This window comes from Bombus huntii, chromosome 11, assembly GCF_024542735.1.
Source record: "Bombus huntii isolate Logan2020A chromosome 11, iyBomHunt1.1, whole genome shotgun sequence".
Classification (NCBI taxonomy): Eukaryota; Metazoa; Arthropoda; class Insecta; order Hymenoptera; family Apidae; genus Bombus; species Bombus huntii.
Genome location: NC_066248.1, coordinates 3,572,787 through 3,592,315, shown reverse-complemented (window position 1 = coordinate 3,592,315; position 19,529 = coordinate 3,572,787). Strand labels below are relative to the sequence as shown.

General features: G+C 41.3%; 2 protein-coding genes across 11 annotated transcripts in view; one reads left to right on the top strand and one right to left on the bottom strand.

Moving 5' to 3' along the window:
* LOC126870893 (mitogen-activated protein kinase-binding protein 1) overlaps positions 1 to 13,731 on the top strand; it is an 81,271-nt gene extending 67,540 nt beyond the window's left edge. For 4 of the 8 annotated variants that reach the window (XM_050629042.1, XM_050629043.1, XM_050629044.1 and 1 more), the window contains 18 exons: positions 240 to 400; positions 494 to 1,322; positions 1,390 to 1,600; positions 1,705 to 1,954; positions 2,048 to 2,504; positions 2,702 to 2,770; positions 3,033 to 3,146; positions 3,486 to 3,655; positions 3,746 to 4,039; positions 4,112 to 4,265; positions 4,344 to 6,804; positions 8,043 to 8,177; positions 8,693 to 8,841; positions 8,922 to 9,123; positions 9,217 to 9,343; positions 9,436 to 9,629; positions 9,884 to 9,904; positions 10,819 to 13,731. In XM_050629042.1, coding sequence (XP_050484999.1) covers positions 240 to 400; positions 494 to 1,322; positions 1,390 to 1,600; positions 1,705 to 1,954; positions 2,048 to 2,504; positions 2,702 to 2,770; positions 3,033 to 3,146; positions 3,486 to 3,655; positions 3,746 to 4,039; positions 4,112 to 4,265; positions 4,344 to 6,804; positions 8,043 to 8,177; positions 8,693 to 8,841; positions 8,922 to 9,123; positions 9,217 to 9,343; positions 9,436 to 9,629; positions 9,884 to 9,904; positions 10,819 to 11,201 — 6,381 coding nt within the window. In that variant the 3' untranslated portion in view covers positions 11,202 to 13,731. Of the gene's footprint in view, positions 1 to 239; positions 401 to 493; positions 1,323 to 1,389; positions 1,601 to 1,704; positions 1,955 to 2,047; positions 2,505 to 2,701; positions 2,771 to 3,032; positions 3,147 to 3,485; positions 3,656 to 3,745; positions 4,040 to 4,111; positions 4,266 to 4,343; positions 6,805 to 8,042; positions 8,178 to 8,692; positions 8,842 to 8,921; positions 9,124 to 9,216; positions 9,344 to 9,435; positions 9,630 to 9,883; positions 9,975 to 10,818 lie in introns of all 8 variants that reach the window. The other 4 variants (XM_050629050.1, XM_050629047.1, XM_050629049.1 and 1 more) reach the window with 4 other exon arrangements.
* Positions 13,732 to 13,944: 213 nt separating this feature from the next.
* On the bottom strand, positions 13,945 to 18,910 carry LOC126870902 (glycogen [starch] synthase). 3 transcript variants are annotated; one of them, XM_050629084.1, is made up of 13 exons: positions 18,788 to 18,910; positions 18,349 to 18,724; positions 17,534 to 17,692; positions 17,275 to 17,459; positions 16,720 to 16,916; positions 16,453 to 16,645; positions 16,111 to 16,373; positions 15,821 to 16,031; positions 15,611 to 15,747; positions 15,402 to 15,534; positions 14,916 to 15,302; positions 14,624 to 14,824; positions 13,945 to 14,543 (listed from the first exon to the last, which is right to left on the bottom strand). In XM_050629084.1, the coding sequence occupies exons 3-13, from the start codon at positions 17,670 to 17,672 to the stop codon at positions 14,511 to 14,513; spliced, it is 2,079 nt and encodes a 692-aa protein (XP_050485041.1). In that variant the 5' UTR covers positions 17,673 to 17,692; positions 18,349 to 18,724; positions 18,788 to 18,910; the 3' UTR covers positions 13,945 to 14,510. The 3 variants fall into 3 exon arrangements, with proteins under 3 accessions (XP_050485041.1, XP_050485042.1, XP_050485040.1); XM_050629085.1 differs by having other exon boundaries at positions 17,534 to 17,715; positions 18,353 to 18,724; XM_050629083.1 differs by having other exon boundaries at positions 18,353 to 18,724; positions 18,788 to 18,909.
* Between the last annotated feature and the right edge of the window lie 619 nt (positions 18,911 to 19,529).

The window sequence follows — 19,529 nt, the reverse complement described above, 5'->3', positions numbered from 1 at the left end:
TAACGACTTTGCTCGTAATGGCTTTGCCGGATGCTGTGTTTTTAAGGATATTACGTGACCATGAACCGACGAGGCTCGTCACGACACGCTGCTCTCGTCGAGGAATTTGTTTTAACGCGATTTGCATGGAAACGCGGTGTCAACTTGTCTCTTGGAATCGTCGAGCGTATACGCGGCACCGTGCAACGCACGATGTAGTACCTTGTCCGTAGCTCGTTTCAAGGAGCGGCTGTTTTCAGACGAGCAGTGCCAATTGCATGGCCGTTGGAGACAAATACATCTTCATCGGCTGCGCGGAGGGAATCGTGAGGTGTTTCAGTCCCAGCACGCTTCAGTTCATCACCACGTTACCGAGAACGCATTACCTAGGCGTGGACGTCGCTCAGGGATTGTCCATTAGGTGCGAGAATCTAAACGTCTCCTTAGATAAATTTAATCCGACGACGATCTATCGGTGTGTCCCTTCGTCAAGCCTATCGTCTGTCAATTGCAGTCACATGTCTCAGCATCCGACGAACGCGAGGTATCCGGACGCGATCGCGCTGGCGTTCGACGAACGGAACAACAAGCTGACCTGCGTCTACAACGACCACAGCATCTACGTGTGGGACGTGCGGGACATCAGGCGGGTCGGCAAGTCCCATTCGTTTCTCTACCACTCGGCGTGTATCTGGGGCGTCGAGATGTATCCCACAGGATCGGATTCCATGACCAGTATGCCGGCTGGCAGTTTCATCACCTGTTCCAGCGACGACACCATCCGCGTGTGGAACCTCGAGAAGGACATCTCTCCGGACGACACGCTCTACAAGCGAAACATCTATAGCAACGAGTTGCTCAAAGTGCTCTACATAGATCCGGAGCTGACTTACTTGAAAGATCTGGATCTGGCCGCTGCCGGGTCGAGCGAAAAGAGCGACGCATCGTACGACGGACGAAACGGAGTCAGATCGATTCGAGTGAGCCCGGACGGGAAACATTTGGCGTCCGGTGATCGATCTGGCAATATTCGAATTCACGATCTCTCCTCGTTGGAGGAACTGTGCTTGATCGAGGCGCACGACGCCGAAGTACTCTGCCTGGAGTATTCCAAGTTCTCCCGATACTCGGCGGAGCCACCGAGGCTGCTCGCCAGTGCCTCCAGGGATAGGCTGATCCACGTGTTCAGCGTCGATCAAGGATACAACTTTTTGCAAACGCTCGACGATCATAGTTCGTCCATCACTGCCGTTAGGTTCTTCAATCAGAGTAATCAGAGCAATCAGATACAAATGGTCTCCTGCGGTGCCGACAAGAGTATCATCTTCAGGCAGCTGCAATCGGTAAGTCGGTCACCGTTGCCTCGTAGCGTCGTTTCGCGAGCGTAGTCGAAGATTTCGATCGTTTCAGACACCGGGAGGAATGCCGCAATTCGCCAGGGGTCACAACGCCCAGGGCAAGACCACTCTGTACGATATGGAGGTCGATTCTGGACAGAAACACGTCTTGACCGCCTGCCAGGACAGGAACATAAGGGTTTACAACGTAGCCACGGGTAAACACAGTAAAACGTTCAAGGGGTCTGTCGGCGAAGACGGATCGCTCATCAAAGTGGTTCTAGGTAAGGCAAAGTATAACGGCAATGCAAACATTTACGCTTGGTCGGAGCTACTCTGGTGGAACGATCGATAGACGGTGGTAAACCGCGTAACTTGCACGTTTCAGACGCATCGGGAATCTACGTAGCTACCTCGTGTACGGATAAGACGTTGTGCGTGTACGATTACTATAGCGGCGAATGCATGGCCACTATGCTCGGTCACTCGGAGTTGGTGACAGGGCTGCGCTTCAGTCCCGACTGTCGCAACCTCGTGTCCGCTAGCGGAGACGGTTGTATATTCGTGTGGCGCGTTCCACGCGACATGGTCGTCACTATGCAGGCGCGTCTCGCTCAGCAAGCGATGCGAGCTGGAAAGTAAGAGAACCTTACGTTGTTTGCCTCTTATAGTTTCGAACGAAGGAAAAACGCGATCGATGGCACGATATGGATGGAAATGCGATGTTACAGAAGGCCGTCACAAGTGAACGGCACGGGGATCGACATACAGCTGGACAACGAAACTTTCGGCTCGCCACCGCCGGAATTCCTCGATCCGAACGCGAACCCAACGTCGCAGAACGTAGGCGTGGACTACAGATTCAGCGTGGGCCAGCTACCCCTCTGGGCGAAGAAGCAGATAAACACGACGAACGCGGACGAAGGTGCTGTCCTCGGTTCGAACGTGAGACCCCTCGGCGTGGACCTGCCGAAGGGCAGATGGGCGCAAAGGGTTCAGCAAGGAGACGGTATAACGGTCAAGTCCGTGTACGACAGCGACGAAGTTATACCGTTTCCTCCGCCTCGTGGCGCTATCGATTCCGATGGCGGTGGCGGAGGCGGCGGTTCGAAAGATAGTTCGATCGACAGCGGAACCGAGACCAAGTGCAGCAGCGATTATCGCAGGGAAACGATCGTCATCAAAAGGGTAAGGTCGTTTTCTGAAACGCGTTACCCGTGGGCAAAGATCGCGCGCCAATCTCTTATCGTTTCCGAGATCAACCTCGGCATCGATCCGCGCTAAAACGAACCTCCTAATGGGATCAATGAATCGTTCCTTTTCTTTTCTTTTCTTTTTCTTCGAATGGTGCTCACGATACGCTAACGATCGATAACTGGTTCTAGGAAGAGGACGAAACTGTATTTCAACCTTGCCCAGATAGTTACAGAGAATTAGCAGATGAAACGAAACAGGTACTAACTGATTCCCAGTAACACAATAATTGTAATAATTTCTCCGTATCCACTGAGTGTTATTAGTGTGCATTTGCGAATCGCGGGCAGCTCGCGAGAGAAACGGACCAACCATACTTGCGTTTGTCGTTTACTTTGTCCAGTCAGCTTTCACACTGCTCGATTTCTTTTATTTTATTTTATTTCTTCCATCGTAACGTCAAATTATCTGTTCGCGATTGTTTTGTGTTCATTCTATTTTGTTTCAACCGATGACATATAGGTGATCGGTGGTAACGTGACTGTAACTAGAGGTAGCAATATCACGGAATTGACACGACAATCAAGGAGTCGTCATCATACCGACGATAGCAGTCTTGGCAGCTTTAAATTTGAGGTATAATCTCACTAACGCCTCCGACACACTTATAGCAAAGTATCGCCAATCAGTAACGCAGTCAAACAAAAAAAAAAAAAAACATCCAAAATACGTATATCGAGTTTAAGAACGATCATTGTACATGTCTTCCTATACTTGTAGCTTTTCAGTTACTCGTGTTGGTTGCTTTAATTTCTCGTAATAAGTACATACATATATATATATATATATACCTAACCTTAGAGTCTCGAAACAGCCGAAACTCACGCTTCATCAAGTAACAATAGCTCGTAGGTGAAACGACGTTTGGAAAGAGGAACGTTCGCGTCTAAAATATTTTAATTATGTATCGTATAGGATCACGAGAGTACCGAGCACGACGGAGACGTGGAAGATTATTCAGAGGGAGAGAATGGTACAACCGGTTCAGAGAAATCTCATCACAGGTTGATGTATTATCCCGCACCGGAAGATACGGTGTCGAATCAATTCACCGTAAACGCGATGGACGTCGAAGAACTTCGAAGGTTGGAGACGTCGCTTTCTCGCGTTTATCGTTTTACGAATTTTCTACAGCCAAGTTATCCGAAAAAGTAATTACCGAAAATGTTTCACAGGTCTCAGAGAAGACAGAAGAAGCCTAGAAACGGAGAGAGCGGTCGAACGAGCGAATTAACCGCTTCTGGTAGTCAAGACGACTCGGACTCCGAGGGCGGCGCTTCAACGCCCAGTGCCGAGCGAAATCCTCTGTCTATGTTGTCGGAAGCTAGTTCAGAGGGATTCGACCAACTAGCCAAGCAGAGTCACCGTGAAAAGTTCCTTAAGAACGCTTTTGAATCTCTCAGCGGTGCCGAAGAGCCTACGAATAGAAGCGTTAAAACGACTAGCATCAGTTCCCAGTTTCACGGAAGGTAATTGCTTATCGTTTATCGTTGCGAATAGATTTCTTCGAGAGTCGACGAAATGAACGCGCGCGATTGCAGACTCAGCGGTAACGGCGATAACGGCGGCAACAACAAGATTCGCAACGCAGCGGTAGTGAACGCAACGAAGCAAGCGAGAGGTGACTCGGACGTCGTGAAGAAGCGCGAAGAGTTGCAAAGGAGAATAGAGGAAACGAGAAGAAAATTGCAAAGCGTAAGTACCGCGAAACGAAACGTTATCGGCACCGCGTGATTCATAGGCGATATTGCAGTTTGATCGTTGGTTTTTCAGGTTGGCTATAAATCGTCGTTAAAAACCAGTCAAAGCATATCCGACTTAAGCAGCCATATACCGGAGAAACATCATCGTTCGAATAGATTGAGCACAGGTAACAAATCCGGTCAGCAAACCCAATACTCGAAACCGATCAATCCCTGCAAACCTATACCGAATCCAAAGCCCCCGTTAAAACCTCAACAACTCGTTAACAAAATATCGGTTGTGGGTAATGCGCCACTTAAGCTAGATATTCCGAACGATAACTGCTTATCCAAAAGTCCGACTACGTCGTGCGTAAATGACAAGACAAAACCGTCTCTTAGTCGACCGTTAACGTTAACCTTAAAGAAAACTGAAAAGTATAAGCTATCGCTGAATAAACCGAATCAATCTTTGCCGGAATCGCCCGTCTGTGAAGAGCTAAAGCTCTTAAAGGAACAGTGTAAAAAGAACGTTAGCCGATTCGCGAGATTCGCTCAGAAAAGGAGATCGTGTAGTTACTTTATCGGACTCGATGACAACGAGGAAGACATGGAAAATATAGCCAAGTCTTTCGAGAGTTTGCCCGCGATGAACGAGCGCAACATAGAAAACTTAAACGACCCGATGGACGACGGGGACGAAGGGAACGGAAACTTCAGCGACGACTCCCTGGAAGGTGACTTTAAGAATCCACCTCGACGATGCGTCAGCGATTATCAGATAAACATGCATATCGACCATCAACAAGGCACTCAGAGAAACTATTCCACGTATCAGACTTTCTCGAAACGAATTCTAACCGGCTCTCAAGAAAGCATCCTTTCGGACGCCTCGGTCGAGTCTTTCTCGAAAGGAAGCGCTGAAATTCTGGATTATAGCCACTACGACAACGACAGGCATTCGAGCGCGAGCTTCTTCTTGTCCCGCCGAAAGATGCAAGCTGGTCGAAGTCACGAAAGCATTCTCACGGATGAATCCGATTATCAGATGTTCCCGTTGCACGAGAACATCGATCACCGAAGCACCGAAAGCGTGTTGACCGACGACTCGGACTCTTTAGTGAAATCCGCGCCGTTGGAGATGCTGTTCGATTCCCACTATAAACGAAAAAGGCAAAATTCGGAAACGTACAGCGGTAATCCCAACAACGCCGTGATACCATCGAGTAATACCGAAAATTCTGCTAACGATCCAACGTCTTGTCGGGCTGTATTCAGATCGAAATCGCTGCAGGACACGCGAATAAGCCAAGCCAGGAACGAGAATAGCTATTCGGAGGACAACGCGCAGCCGGCAACCTGCATCTACTACGAATTCAATTTCAACGATCAGAACGACACGAACGTCGAAATGAGAATCGGAACTAAATCGGACACGATGTCGCGAAGCAATAGCCTGAAAGTTGCAAAGGAGCCGCAATCGATGTTGATCCTGAACGATTTCGTGGCTCACAAACCACCGAAACCTAAACGCAACTCGGCTCGAACGCAGAGCATGCGGAACAGAGCACGCCCCGCCTGGAACAAGTACGTAGACTCGGCGTCTCAGTCTTCCTGCGTGAAGCCCGCCGATTCCGACAACTATCCGAACAAGTCTCACGGGGAGGAACGAGCAGCCAGAAACGGTGCCGAAGCGAAGTCCGATACGAACGAGTCTTTGCACGCTTCCAAGAGGATGGAGCAGTTGTTGCAACCCTCCAGCTATTCTTTGCAGCCAAGCGACGATAAAGATTCGAAGACCAAGTTTTACAGCCTGCAGACTCGTCGGGCCGACAAAGGTATCGCGTACGACGCGGGTGGACCGATGGACAACTTTGCCTTCGATCCAAACGATTCCTCTTGTCAAACGAAGAGCTATGGAGCCCACGACGTGGACGAGGATCAAATAGATTCTTCCCACGCGGAGAGAAATCGACATCGTTGCTTCGATAATCAGATACCAACGAAAGACACGCAGGAGACCTACGACTCTCTGGAACCTCCCACAGCCGTCTCCTGCGACTTGCAAGCGACCGGCATGCAAAACGCTTCGAATCTGTTGACGACGAACGAACGCATCGACAATTTGGACGCTAGCGTCGATCTCAGAATCACTCGAGCCATCGAAGGGACCGTTAAGTTGCTTTCCAAGGAATTCGAAAACTTGGTGAGAAGGGAGCAATACCTTATGAAGGAGAAGTGTCTGCGAATGTCGCATTGTCAGGAGACGAGCGAGAACTTCGCCAAGCTGGAGGCGGAAAGAGACGGCAGATTTTGTTCGCTGAGGCGAGACATAAGATTCCATTCCGGGGGCGAAGATAGCGATTGCGCGGACACGTCTGCGATGGACAAGTCGATGATGGAAAGCGGTTCCTCCACGTCCGCTTCGAGCTGCACGAACTCGCCAAAGCGAATGTGGCCGCCAGCCTCGCGCTGCCAAAGTCACACGAAGTGGACTAAAACGTTGCCCACCATTAATCAAGCAATTCTACCATCCAAGCATCTGTACGCAGGTACTTCGCCTGAAAGAAAATTGTCCTATCATTCTGTTCGTTTCGTTCGCTGCAGTAGTAGTACAGTTTTTCTTATCTGGATGCCGAGAAACCGTGCCATTCTGCCGTGATCATTTTCGCTGCTCGATTATCGATCTCGATCGATGCCCACGGGGCAACGTAGCCGCCGCAACACGAGAAAACAAGGGTTTTCTCAACGAAAAACATGAGAAATCGCGGAAAGGAGAAAACCAATAGCGACGTTCTCGGATAGTCGAACGTGTCGGGCAAGAAAATCGAGGAACGAGTCGTTAAATGTTTGCCCGAGTGTGTAACGACAACCGCAAATCGTGTAAATACCGTCGTTCGACACTCGGCACAGCACGATCACAAAAGTTTCTCATCGTTTATTGCGTCTAAGATAATTTTCTTTTCCGCATCCTAAATGTGAATGTGTTATTCTTTATAGTTTTGTTATATCTGTCGATATAGTATCACTACCATCCGACCGAAAATATATTTCGCTTCTTTCATTTTAGTTAGCGACGATAGCGATCGCGTACTTTTCAGTTTGAACATTTACGAATATTTTTTCGAATTTTTCGTTTGGCATGACACGTGATCGACAGCATGTTTTGTCTTCACGATGTAGTTTAATCCCGCTTCCTTGTCCCACTATCGATCATTTTTATCTTATTTTATTAATTATACTCGTGTGCCAAAGTCGATCGCGTTGACCGTGTGCACGCACTACCAAGCGTCTATACTATTTCTCATAGTTTGCATTCGCGGAGTGCGAACTTACGTCGATCGGCTTTGGACTGGAATTTCTCTTTTTTATTTATCTCACGCACTCCACATACATTTTGCATCTTTGTTTTCCTACGAAAGTCATGATTTTTCGAATTTTTATATTTGCTATAATTCATTAACCAGACGGTCAATCGTACGTTGATCTACCGTCTCGCGATTAATTCGTTGCTTCCGCGATGTGCATGAATGAGAGAGAAAGCAGCTTGCCTTTCAACGTTCTGAAAATTCCTAAACCGTACGTTTCGTTGTTTGAAATTTAAAAGACGTAAAGCCCAGCTAAAACAAAAAAAAGAAAAAAAAAAGAAAAGAAAAGAAAGAGAAAGAACAGTCAGAGGTAAGTGTAACTCTATAGAAAAGAGACACGATCATTATAAATACACATTAAACATCTTTGAGCTAAGGGAAAAAGTAGCTTAGTGCATGTGTGTGCGTGTTGTTGTCGACAGTTGGCAGTAGTGGGGGGCGAATCTCGTCAAAAGTTTTTGACAGCGAAGAAGAGGGGGGTGGCATGCGACGTGCCTGCTCGCTGAGTGATCTTTCCGTCAGCCCGCCAAATAGGTTACTGCATGGCCCGATACAAGGTACCCTTTCATTGTGTGCCACGTCTATGAGGGTCTTTCCAACGACAATTATCTAAATTGCACCGGGAGAACGTCGACGGGCAACTCTTGGTCTTGCCCTTTCAAAGTTGTTCCTCGTTTTTGCCATTCTTCTTCATCATACGTTCGATACAGCCCTCTACTAGTTGTCAAAGTCACGGTACAAGGTCGTATGATTTTACTAGAAGTTACTTTGGAACGACCCCCTTTTATAATATAGAAACTTTGAATCGATCGTTCGATATTTTGTCTACGCCGATGTCGATGGCATCGTAAACCTCCGCGGTGATTAAATTTCAGATCGTTTGAATTGGAAAAGCGTTAACGTTGCCGGATATCATCATCGATATCGCAGTTTTATACAAAGTATCGAACAGTTTCGCTCTTACTTCTCTCTAAGATAGAAATTTGCTCTGTGCAGTGTTGCATTTTATCGCTAAAGATAGATAGACGATGGCTTTACGTAAGGTGAATTTGTTGCTAATTGGTGCTAATAGTTTCAGGAAAAGTAGGTAATAAGAACGCGAACGCTTCGGCGAGAAGTGGACTAGGAAGTGCAAATAGCGGGAATCAGTCGCGGCACGGTTCCACGAAGAATCATTCTTCTCACATGACAAGGAGCAGCAGCGTTGGCGTCCTAAATCAGGTATGCATCAATTTTAGTAAATTGTCAAAGCGCGTCAAATTGTAGGAAATGCGTTCTCTGTTTCAACGATATTGTTGCAGAGTGACTCGGAATCGGACGTTGGAGCTGGAAACAACAGGGGTTGGAACAATCAGACAGGCAGCAACAGAATCAGCGGCTTAATGAGGCCGACGATCAGCTCGCAAAACAAAATCAATCATCAGGCGAAGTCGAACTCCTCTTCTAACAGCAATTTGCCTTCCGTTCTCAGAAGAAGAGGAATGCAGGGAGCATATTCAAGTGGTAATTATCGTCACAGATATTAACCGAAGCTTGAGCAATCGAGTTACCTGCCGATACATTGGCTTCAACCGTGTTACGCGTATTCTTTTGCAGTAAATCTAAGTCAAGTGGGTAATCAGGAAGATTCAAGTTCGGAAGATACCTCCTCTAATGGAAACGGTGGAAAACCGGCGCTTCCACCGAGACCTCGAAGCATCAGTATCGACCACTCCACGACTAGGTACGTTAAATAAAATTGAAACCTATTTTTCTGTTTTTTTTATACGCGTTAATCGGAATTCCATCGTCGATGTATCTCGCTTCCTTTTACAGCTTAAGTCTACCCGGTACAACGGTAAGAAGATCGGGATCGACGACGATTATAACTAACGGTCGTAACGGAAATAACACGATGGGACAGAATGCAAGTCGGATGTCGACAACAAATCGCAATCAATTAGATCCCAGCCCACAGGAACTTCCAGTTAAAGATACCGATCGTGCCATCGATGTAGCCAGTGCCGAATGTAAGTGCCGCGATTATCTTCATTTTCCTTTATTTGGTCTATGTGCGTGTCCTTTACACGCACGCGTATTTCTCACAACTCACGATCATCTTGTCGTTTTTCAAAGTGTAAGCATGCAAGATTGCAAGAAGCTGTAATACGATATACGATTATAGATAAACGTACTCGAACGTTCTATCGATTGGGATATTAAGTTTTTATTATTTAATTTTCGTCTGAGAAAATATAATCTAACAAGGATTTTACTCTTGCAGTAGGCACGGACAAAACATTAGGTAAACTAAAGACACCTATTGAGAATGCTGTCCTGTGAAAATAATAAATCTTTCAGTCTGTTAAAAATTTGTAAGTGATCATGCTATGACAAGGCGAAAACCATTCAAACAGAATCGTTTCACGCGAATCTTAGTACAGACTAGGACATAATAGTCTGTAGGTCGCTGTATATAATATATGTGCTATACATGTGACGTTCAGAGTTTTCAGAGAGAACGCGTAGCATCGTTTTCGTCGTGAAACGAAAATAATGCAGCTTTTAGTTGAGACTATAAAACGCGTCAAACTGTCATTGCATCTTCGAGTCCAAGATATCGCATTATTTTCCACGTTCCTTCTGCTTTGTATGTGTTTAATTAATCGTGGAGAAAATTCCCTTCGCCTTCGGTGATTCGATCGCTTTTCCAATTTAACTCGTCTATAAGTTCTACAAGTATGTAAATACTGCACATAAATGTTGTACATAAATATTCACGGAAGAAGTTCGGGACATTTCGCGTCATGTCAATCATAAGAAAATCACTCGAGGACCAGCCACGAAGATATTGTTATTTAGCTCATTGCATAGACCTGGAAAATTTAGCTCTCATCGTTAGAATTCTACCCGAGTCTCTAGGTCTCGATCACAATAGCATGGTCTCATTACGGATTTTAGAACTGATGTAACCTGCACGCTGCACGATTTCATTCAACCTTTTTTCATGTCGCGAAGCGGGTACTACATGCTGTACATTGAAAATATAAATCATGTAACATCCGCTTGTGTCTGACGTGCATCGTTAAAAATGTAAATGTTCGGTCGAATCGAACCTCTTTTTCTTCACGCGTACCGGAACGTTTGCATTTTTAAGCACGTATTCTTAACGGTAAACCTTTGCGAGCAGCGTATTAAAGAAACTGTCGCTTTTTGCAGTGTCAACGCAACTGTGCAATACAATCGCAGACGAATTAACACGAACAGCAGACAATGTCGTGCAACTGTACAAACGTTTAACGATAGATAACGAGGATGATCCGTCTCGAGCGAGCATTGACAGGGACACGATGTTGCGCGGCCTCGAATCGTCCGTAAACGAGACGATGCGCACATTGCGACTGGTGGTTTCAGGTGGCGAGGGCCACGAAGGTTCCGCCAATCCCGAAAACGTTACAATGAACGAAGCCACCGCCAAATTCCAAGAACTGCTTGCTGGCCAAGACCAAGGAAAAGTGGTTAACATGATGCAGCAATACTCCGAGTTGCTACTAAACATGATGCAACAGAGAATGGGAGGGACGCAATCAAGCCATACGTAAAATCCGTCCATTCGCTAGTTCTCTAAGAAGAAAACGAACGATCAGGACACCAGCTACTACGTCACACGGTCCTCAGGTACCGTATACACGAGCACATAAAGCTACGCCTCTCAATCTCTGTAAACTCTTCCTAAAAGCGTATCGAGACACGGTAGATAGTATTTAAGATCCAGGTTCTGAATTCTTATCCTCGATCTCTCGTTGTTTCTGAGAGTGGTTTCACGAGTGCGCAGGATCAAAAGTTTAAGCATGAACTGTTTTTTTTTTTTTTAATACGCGGTACGGTTGTTTCATTGTAAACGTTGCTGTTAGAAGGTTGGCGATTCAACGAAAAGAATTGGTCGTTTGAAAGTCAATATCGGCTTCTGTTTTTTTTTCTCCTTTTTTTTTTTTTTTTTTTTTGAAAGTAAAGGATCTTTATGTTTTCGATTGAACGAGTTTGAATGAACTTTGTCCTTGATCGTAAGTCGTGTCGTGCACTGAATGGTGTTTCTAGCCAAAGTTAATAGAATATTTATCAACGATTTCGTGCGACCAAATATACAAGATTCGCGAAAGTTTGAACGGGCTAATTTAGAAACAACTAGAAATGTGACGCGACAATTTTCAAGTTTCTAGAAATGTTGCGTTTGGAGATCTTTCCTGTCCAGTTTGGAAGGGAAAGCGGGAAATGAAAAATTACTCGTATCTTGAGGCCATACGCCGATAAATGCCAATTAACTAAAGACTCTTAGATTAGTTTTCAAACAAATATATATATATATTATATATATTATATATATATATATATTTATCGATCATTGCGCGATATATTATAATATTAGTCCTCTTGTTATGTAACCAAAGGTTGTTTGTACCTATGGTCTAAAAAGCAGTCTCCCTTCCTTCCCCCGATATTTGCAAAAGCTTCGAAAAACTGTAATGAACGTATGCAGTGAGCGATGTAAACTTGCCAGTTCGAGTAAAAGAAAAAAAAAAAAGAGTAACTAGTTTCTAATTAACGCATTTAGATGAAAGAAGAATGTGTATCGGCTTTGTAGACTTACCCGTGTGTCTGTCAGGGATAGGAGACGGATATGTGATTTTATATCTTTAAAACGAATATAATCGCCGAATAGAACGGAAGTATCGCCTACTAATTTTACTTCGCAAAGAAAAGATAAACAAGTAATTGTCGAGATAAGCGAAAACAGTAACAGCGAGAAGTTTCATTTTTCGTCGACGAATTGATTTGAACCGAGCCTACGATGGATACACGGAAACTGTGCTACGTTAGTAACTGCATATTTTGTCATAGAAATTATAAATATTTTTACACGCGAATAACGTCGAGAGACAAACAAAGCAAAAGTTCCACAAAGTACCGTAAACTTTCGTTGAAAGGTTATACTGGAATTCGAGGGCTAAACGGGCTTTACAAGTTTCAAAGGAAGGAATTGCATCGAGGAATCAAAGTATTACGAACACGTATTATTAACGACTTTAACGTTTATTAGAAAATACGCGCGATTCGTTTCTCCGTTTAATAAATTGTAATTACATTTGTCCTCTGTGTAAAGTTTCCATATTGTATGTAATGTATAAAACGTGCCATTTAGGTTAACCAGTATCACTCGCTTGTACTCTCTACGAGAACGTTTTATTGCTTCTTTAGGCATGTATCATTAATCTCTTTGTTGATAAACGTGTAACATATCTTTAGTATCATTCACGGGGACATAGGCCTAAAGTTGTTTTCATTCGATTACATAATTTATCAGATACTGGGTTAAGAAAGACGATCCTTACAACAAATTGCAATTCAGTATTGCTTTACTTTATATAATATCGCCTCTTTTTCTTTTCATCGATGACTCGATTGGGAAAATATTATTTTTCATTGTTTAATCGTGTAATTTTTGCTAGTGAAAAAAGCGACTTTTTACGGTGGTGACTATTATTCTTGAATGATACGGATCAATACCTTCGCTATTCGTTGGTTCCATATTTTCCAGCGAACATGTCTCGACACAGGTAACGTTGGAATTAACCCGCGTATCATTTGCGGACAGAAGTCGATTCGCTGAAAATCAAAAATACCTTTTGTCGCTTATAGCGGTTAGAATCTGAAATATCTCTACTATCATGTATCACAACTGCCTATCGTGGTAGATCTTATCGTTTTAGAAAATCGATGTAAATCACTGATTTCGGCGGTGAAGGTGTTGATTTCGTCTAAATATATCATTATGTATTATAGAAACTAGGAATATTTTATATTCAATGTCAGCATTTTTGTAATACATGAACGTTAGCGTATAAAATCATGGAAGCGGACGTGAAAGGTGGAAAATGTGTCGAATCTCGTCTCATACATCTCCTCGTATATTTACCCAGCTTTATGTGGTAATGAACCATTCCAAAATTTCACTCTCTCAGTGTAATAATCATCAAAGACATTTAAATACTTTTAATTGATCGCAAAGATGATTAACGGCTTTGTATATTGTTGTATTTGTTATATTAAGACGTATTGTTATGTAATATGTTACTACTCGTTTCTTTAATGTGTATATATTTATTTCAAAGTTTTTGCAGGAAACAAGACAGTTTGGTAATCGCGAATGCCAAATGTAATAATTTCGTCGTGAAAGAATGTAACTTTTTAGCACTTTGTTTTGTATATTATGTTGATAATTAATAATATAATAATTCTTACAAACTGGAGAAATTTTAGCACTCTTGCCAAAAAATAGAAAACCGATTAAAATATACGTTCAAAGCTTTATTTTCAGAAAACATTGTATTAACAAGAACGAACATCACAGGATGATGGAAAATATTGCTCATCCCAGCGACTCGATGACTAAAAATGTTAAAGAACTTTTATTCTTGTTCTAATTCTCATAAAAATATATAACCGTCTCTATACAATAGGAACACACTCGCTAAATATACGGATATACTTAACATTAAATATAATTTTTAAAAGATAACAATCTCATCGATAGATCAGTGGAGCATTACGTGCGAATAAGATTCGTGGAAGACTTGTTTCTGATGATTTTGCATGTCGTGTAATGTAAATACTGTTGTAATATACTGTTATGTTGTCATGATCATATTTCTTATACGGTGTGAAAGGAGTAAGAGTATATGATGAGTAATTGTAAAAGTAAAAAGTATGATGAACCGTCTTATATAATTTAATAATTCTCTTCATGGGAGACTATATTAAACAAATTATTGGTACTACTATCGTAAAGTCTCCACGTATTCATCTAATATACACAATTATTCGCCACTAATTTTTCCATATCTTTTTACCATTTATGTGCCAGTTGGTTGGCGTAATTCCTCTAGCTGTAATAAAACGTAATAGTTTCAATCAGAGATTTTAAATTTAAAAATTCGAAGTAGGAGATTGATAGAACATTACAAACCTCCTTCTCTTCGTCTACTTCGTCTTCTTCGTCGGATCCGTGAACCGACGCAGCAGGAGTAGTGTGTCTCGAAGAGGAAGGCGACGGTGGTTCACTAATAGGTCTAGGATAACTGAAACGTCCTACTCCACTTTCAGCATATTCAGAAGCGAGTTCTGGATAAACGATTGTCAAAGCTTTGATTCTGGCCTGGCGGTAGTACTATTAAAACAATCGTGTATTTAGTCGATTTACTTAGAAAGCTAGAAACGTGAAAATAGTAAATGAAAATTTAAGTAATAAATACACTTACGATGCCAAGGTTTCTCCAGTCAAGGAGATCACTAAGACGCTCGGTGCGATTTCTTTGAATAATACGTTGTCGACGACTCAGTCGTGCAAAATCAAACATATAATGAGCAAGCTGTTGAACAGTGTTCTCCAGGCCAATGAATCGTCTGTCCACGATATAAATACCATAACTCATTGGATCAGCTATGTGTTCTTGCATGAAACATCCGAAACCAGATAGATTTGTGGTTATACTGGGAATACCCATAACTGTACATTCTGCAGGCGTGTACCCCCAAGGTTCATAATACGACGGAAAGACACCTAAGTGACACCCTCTGACAAATTCTTCGTAATCAAGCCCAAATAATGGATTCGTCGACGATAAGAATTCTGGATGAAATACTATCTAGGATATGAAATTAATACCAGTTACGTATAATTATAGTGGGGATAATAACGTTTTAATCACATTGCCGCATAATTACCACGAATCATAATCGATTACCTTCACTCGATCATTGACTGTATTGAAAAGATTGCATCTTCTGATGGCGTTTAATACCGGATCGTTCCAGTCGTCTACGACATTGTGCGTGGTAACCGGAGGCAATCCATTTCTCTGTAGGGCATATAAACACCTGAAACGATAGAAATAATTTTAACATGTTTTTTTTAACTCTAATTGAAATCATTGTAATTTCAATCAAATATTACCGTTTAATTTTGATGGTATCTTCTTTCTGTAAAAGATCTTGCGTGTCAGGCATACGACCAGAAAGACACAATTCATACATTCGCTTTCCTATTTTCTGTTGTATGTCGTTAATTGCATCTCTTAAAGATTTGGTAACCTTCAACGAAAAAGCAAATTCTCATATTGACAATCGATATAGTTCTTCGTTGATTTAAGATTATTTCACTTACAGCATGTCCACGCAACGACTCTACATTAAAATTATTAGTTCGCGCTGGAAAAATAAGGAAAGCCACGACGGTCATATCAGGTCTAGATGTTTTTAAGTAATGATTCAATCTAGCTAAAGCCTCGATAAATATATCGGCGCCCTTGTTTCCAAACTCGTAACGTCCAGCAATAAAAAAGTATAAGGTTTTATCCAGATCGAAATCATAGTGCCTGAAATGGTGATTTAATGCAGATATTTTATGACACAGAAAACGAATGTTACGTGAATCTTGTATTACAATTTACATACCCGTAAAAGTGACCCCTCACAAATTCGTGTATTTTTTCTTTACTAACGGCATGTAAATTTTGAAATTCGTGAATTGCTGCAAATTTCTTCACGTTGAGCCCATTTGGTGTGATTATATCAGGTTTTCGTCTCAGTAAATGCTCCGCTTCGAAACCTGTTATGTCCGAAACAGTTGTGAATATATGCGCTAAATGCGTAGCCGCACGTTCCATACAGTATCTATGATAAATTTGACGCTTTCCTGCTTCTTCGTCCACGTTGAACTACAGATAAATTAAAGAAATTAATACGTTCAAATAATATTGACAAAAGAGATTACATTCAAGTAGGCAGCCACGATACCTTATCTAAATTATTATAGAAATCAATCTTTCCCGCGCATAAGTATCTTCCTAGAAGAGTGGCATGAGTAGTAAAAACTGTAGCAACGTCTACGTGTCTGGTTCTTAACGCGATTATACCAACACCGGCTTGCCATTCGTGACAATGAACCACGATTCGAGGAGGAACATCGCAATACCCTTCGGCAGCTTGTCTAAGATATAAAAATTTATTTTTAAGGGAGTAATGAATCAGACAGAATTGATTTTTGTGTTATGTAAAATTCACCTGAATTCAGAAATAAATTGACACACAAGATAACCAAGAATAACTGCATCATTAGCTTCTATATCCAAATGAGGAATGCCAAGATTACAAGTATTCCATAATTCCTGCTTATATTCATCCAACTTCCATGCTGCACTTCCAATATCGAACAGAATGATCTGTGGGTTTCCATCCACTAGCCAGGTCCCTGTTATCACCTCAATAAGAACTCTTTACTTTATGGCAAAATAGATCTCATTTGCTTTTAATTTTCATAGGTTTTATTGAAAATAAGGAAAAACAGGGAGTAACCACATCATTTACTTGCAGGGGCAACTGACCTTGAATTAATTTTGGCTTTGTACCTGGACTTTAGCCAAATTGCTATTTTTAGTATATAATGAAATATTACAGTAACTGCAAGTGTATATTTGTGTCAAAACAACAAACTTTTGTCTGATTAATCTGTTCATGCTCCATTACATACTCTCTTCTATCACTTTATCTTTACACAATTGAAGTTTTAATTAAATACAGTACTCAGAGTACTTTATAGAGAATGTTATTTAAACTTACTTTAAATCCTTGATCACGCAAAGCTTGTACAGCTAAATGCAGTGGATTATTATGTGGAAAATCAGCTTCCTCTACTTCAGTACGTGCTGAGGTTTCTTTGTATGGGCCAATAAGACAATATTGATCTCCCATTTCTTCTGTTGATACAAAAGCTTTGGAACGTATTACAGTGTATATACCACCAACTAAAAATGCAATAGTGAAGAGTAATCAATACAAATTAATAAATTAACGTTTTGCTTTAGTACATTATGCATACCCTTATTGGCAGCCTCCCATGCAACTTCAAAATTCCATCGATTTTCATGCTGTGCTGAATATCCACGATCCATAAATTCTAATAAGTCATTACTGCTGTCCATACGGTAAAATCTTCTAGATACACGTTCTCTTGACATTTTGTTGGCTCTTTTGCACCCTTAAATTTGTACAAATTTAAACCTTTGATTCAGGATGATAGAATATTATCTTTAGAGGAATTATGATGTACAAAAGGATTTGAATCATTTAATAACAATATATTAGACTTTAATAGTAAAATTATTTCAATGGTCTTTTTTTCACCTGCTTTTTGTGGAATTTTTTACATGTATTTTACAATTTTTCTGACATTTTTAATTTAATAACAATTATACAAGTAATATTTTATATTTTATTTCTGAAAACGTATTAAAAAAAATAAGATACAAAATCGACTAAAAAACTAAGGATATAGCAATAAAGATAACTCAATATTAATGTAAAAAACGAATACTTCATTCAATTCTTAAATGAATCGAATTATTGAAATAACTTCCCGAAAATCAAGATCTACGCGAGCAAGTGGAATTTTACGAGCGTTAAGTATTTTCCTACGTATTTAACTGGCCAACGTTGTAGTTATATTATACTCGAAAGAAACACGTTGCCCCTTGAAAGAATCTATCGAAGGTCAATGACAGCACTAACGTAAGTATTGCCAGATTGCTACTACGGGTTTGCCGGTTCCATTAAACCATGTGGAGTTTATTGTTCCTTAAGAATAGTAAACGAAAACAAGATATAAAAAGTAATGTTTAAATTCGAACAACTCACTTACTTCCGCTCGAAACGATGTACCACAACAGGAAAGGAAATAGATGAAGAACAAGTAGATTGTGGACGGACGAATAGTTCCACGGGCAACCTCCCGTGAAGGTCACCACAAACTACGAAAGGTCACAAGGACTTAACGGGGCTCGAGTCAGCCCCAGTATCTCGGTCTACTTTAAACACGACGAACCTTGCTCGATTCACTGATAACCACATTGCCTCGTGTTTCTTTCGTAACAACAGATGGCACGAGATATCTCGAAGAAACCGTCCTTGGCTTATGATCAACCTCGTCAATTCCTTTTGCCGATATATATGTACCTAAATATGCCCCATTCAAGTGCATACTCGCAAAGTGCATACATACATCCCTATGCAACTGTTGATATTATATTACTTTTGGTTACAACATATACATATATACAAATTGACAAATTCTTACATTTACAAGGAAATTTATCTGAATCACCAGACAAGATTTGTACTCTTGGATTACTCAATACTCTTGGATTACATTTATAATTTATGTTACAGATTTTTCCCTCTTTGACATTCCTTTTACATGTAAATAAAACACATTATGAACATACGTATAAATCAGAGAACGATTATTCACACTAGAAAGGAATCGTGACATATATTGTTCTTAATTTGTAATTATTTATCAAAGTTTCAATTTATTTTTTTCATGTCGAGAAATAGAACATAAAACGCAATTAAAATTTCATGTACCACGAAGATTATATTAAATAATTAGTACAATTTAATGTTTGAAAGTAATTCTCTCAATTTCAACTAGATTTATTCGAAACGACTAAAAATAATAAGCAACAAAGATTTATCGATTTACGTTTCTTTGCTTCGTTTAAATTAAATTTTTACCGTTTAGTTTCCATAACAACCGTCATTTTTACATCGAATTTATTAGTTCAAGACATATTCTACAGATGGCGGTTTTAACCACTATATCCTATGTAACTACAAGTTTCCTTCCTAGTACGTTTACATAGTTATGAAATTATAAATAGCATTATTTTTTGGAGCCACAGTCATGTAAACGGATTTGAACTGAACAATAGTATTGTTGTTATTGACGTAATATATATTCCTATGAGACATTTCTTCCTATGTCCATGAGACATTTTTACGCGTGAATGCATTAAGGAAACTATCCCGTCCATTGA

Excerpts from the sequence above, each read along its gene's own strand:
- LOC126870902 (XM_050629084.1), bottom strand. The coding sequence starts at position 17,672 with ATGTCAAGAGAACGTGTATCTAGAAGATTTTACCGTATGGACAGCAGT. Across the intron at positions 17,460-17,533 it reads ATGGGAGGCTGCCAATAAGG|TTGGTGGTATATACACTGTA; the intron begins GTATGCATAATG and ends TTGCATTTTTAG. Across the intron at positions 14,544-14,623 it reads AAGTAGACGAAGAGAAGGAG|CTAGAGGAATTACGCCAACC; the intron begins GTTTGTAATGTT and ends GTTTTATTACAG.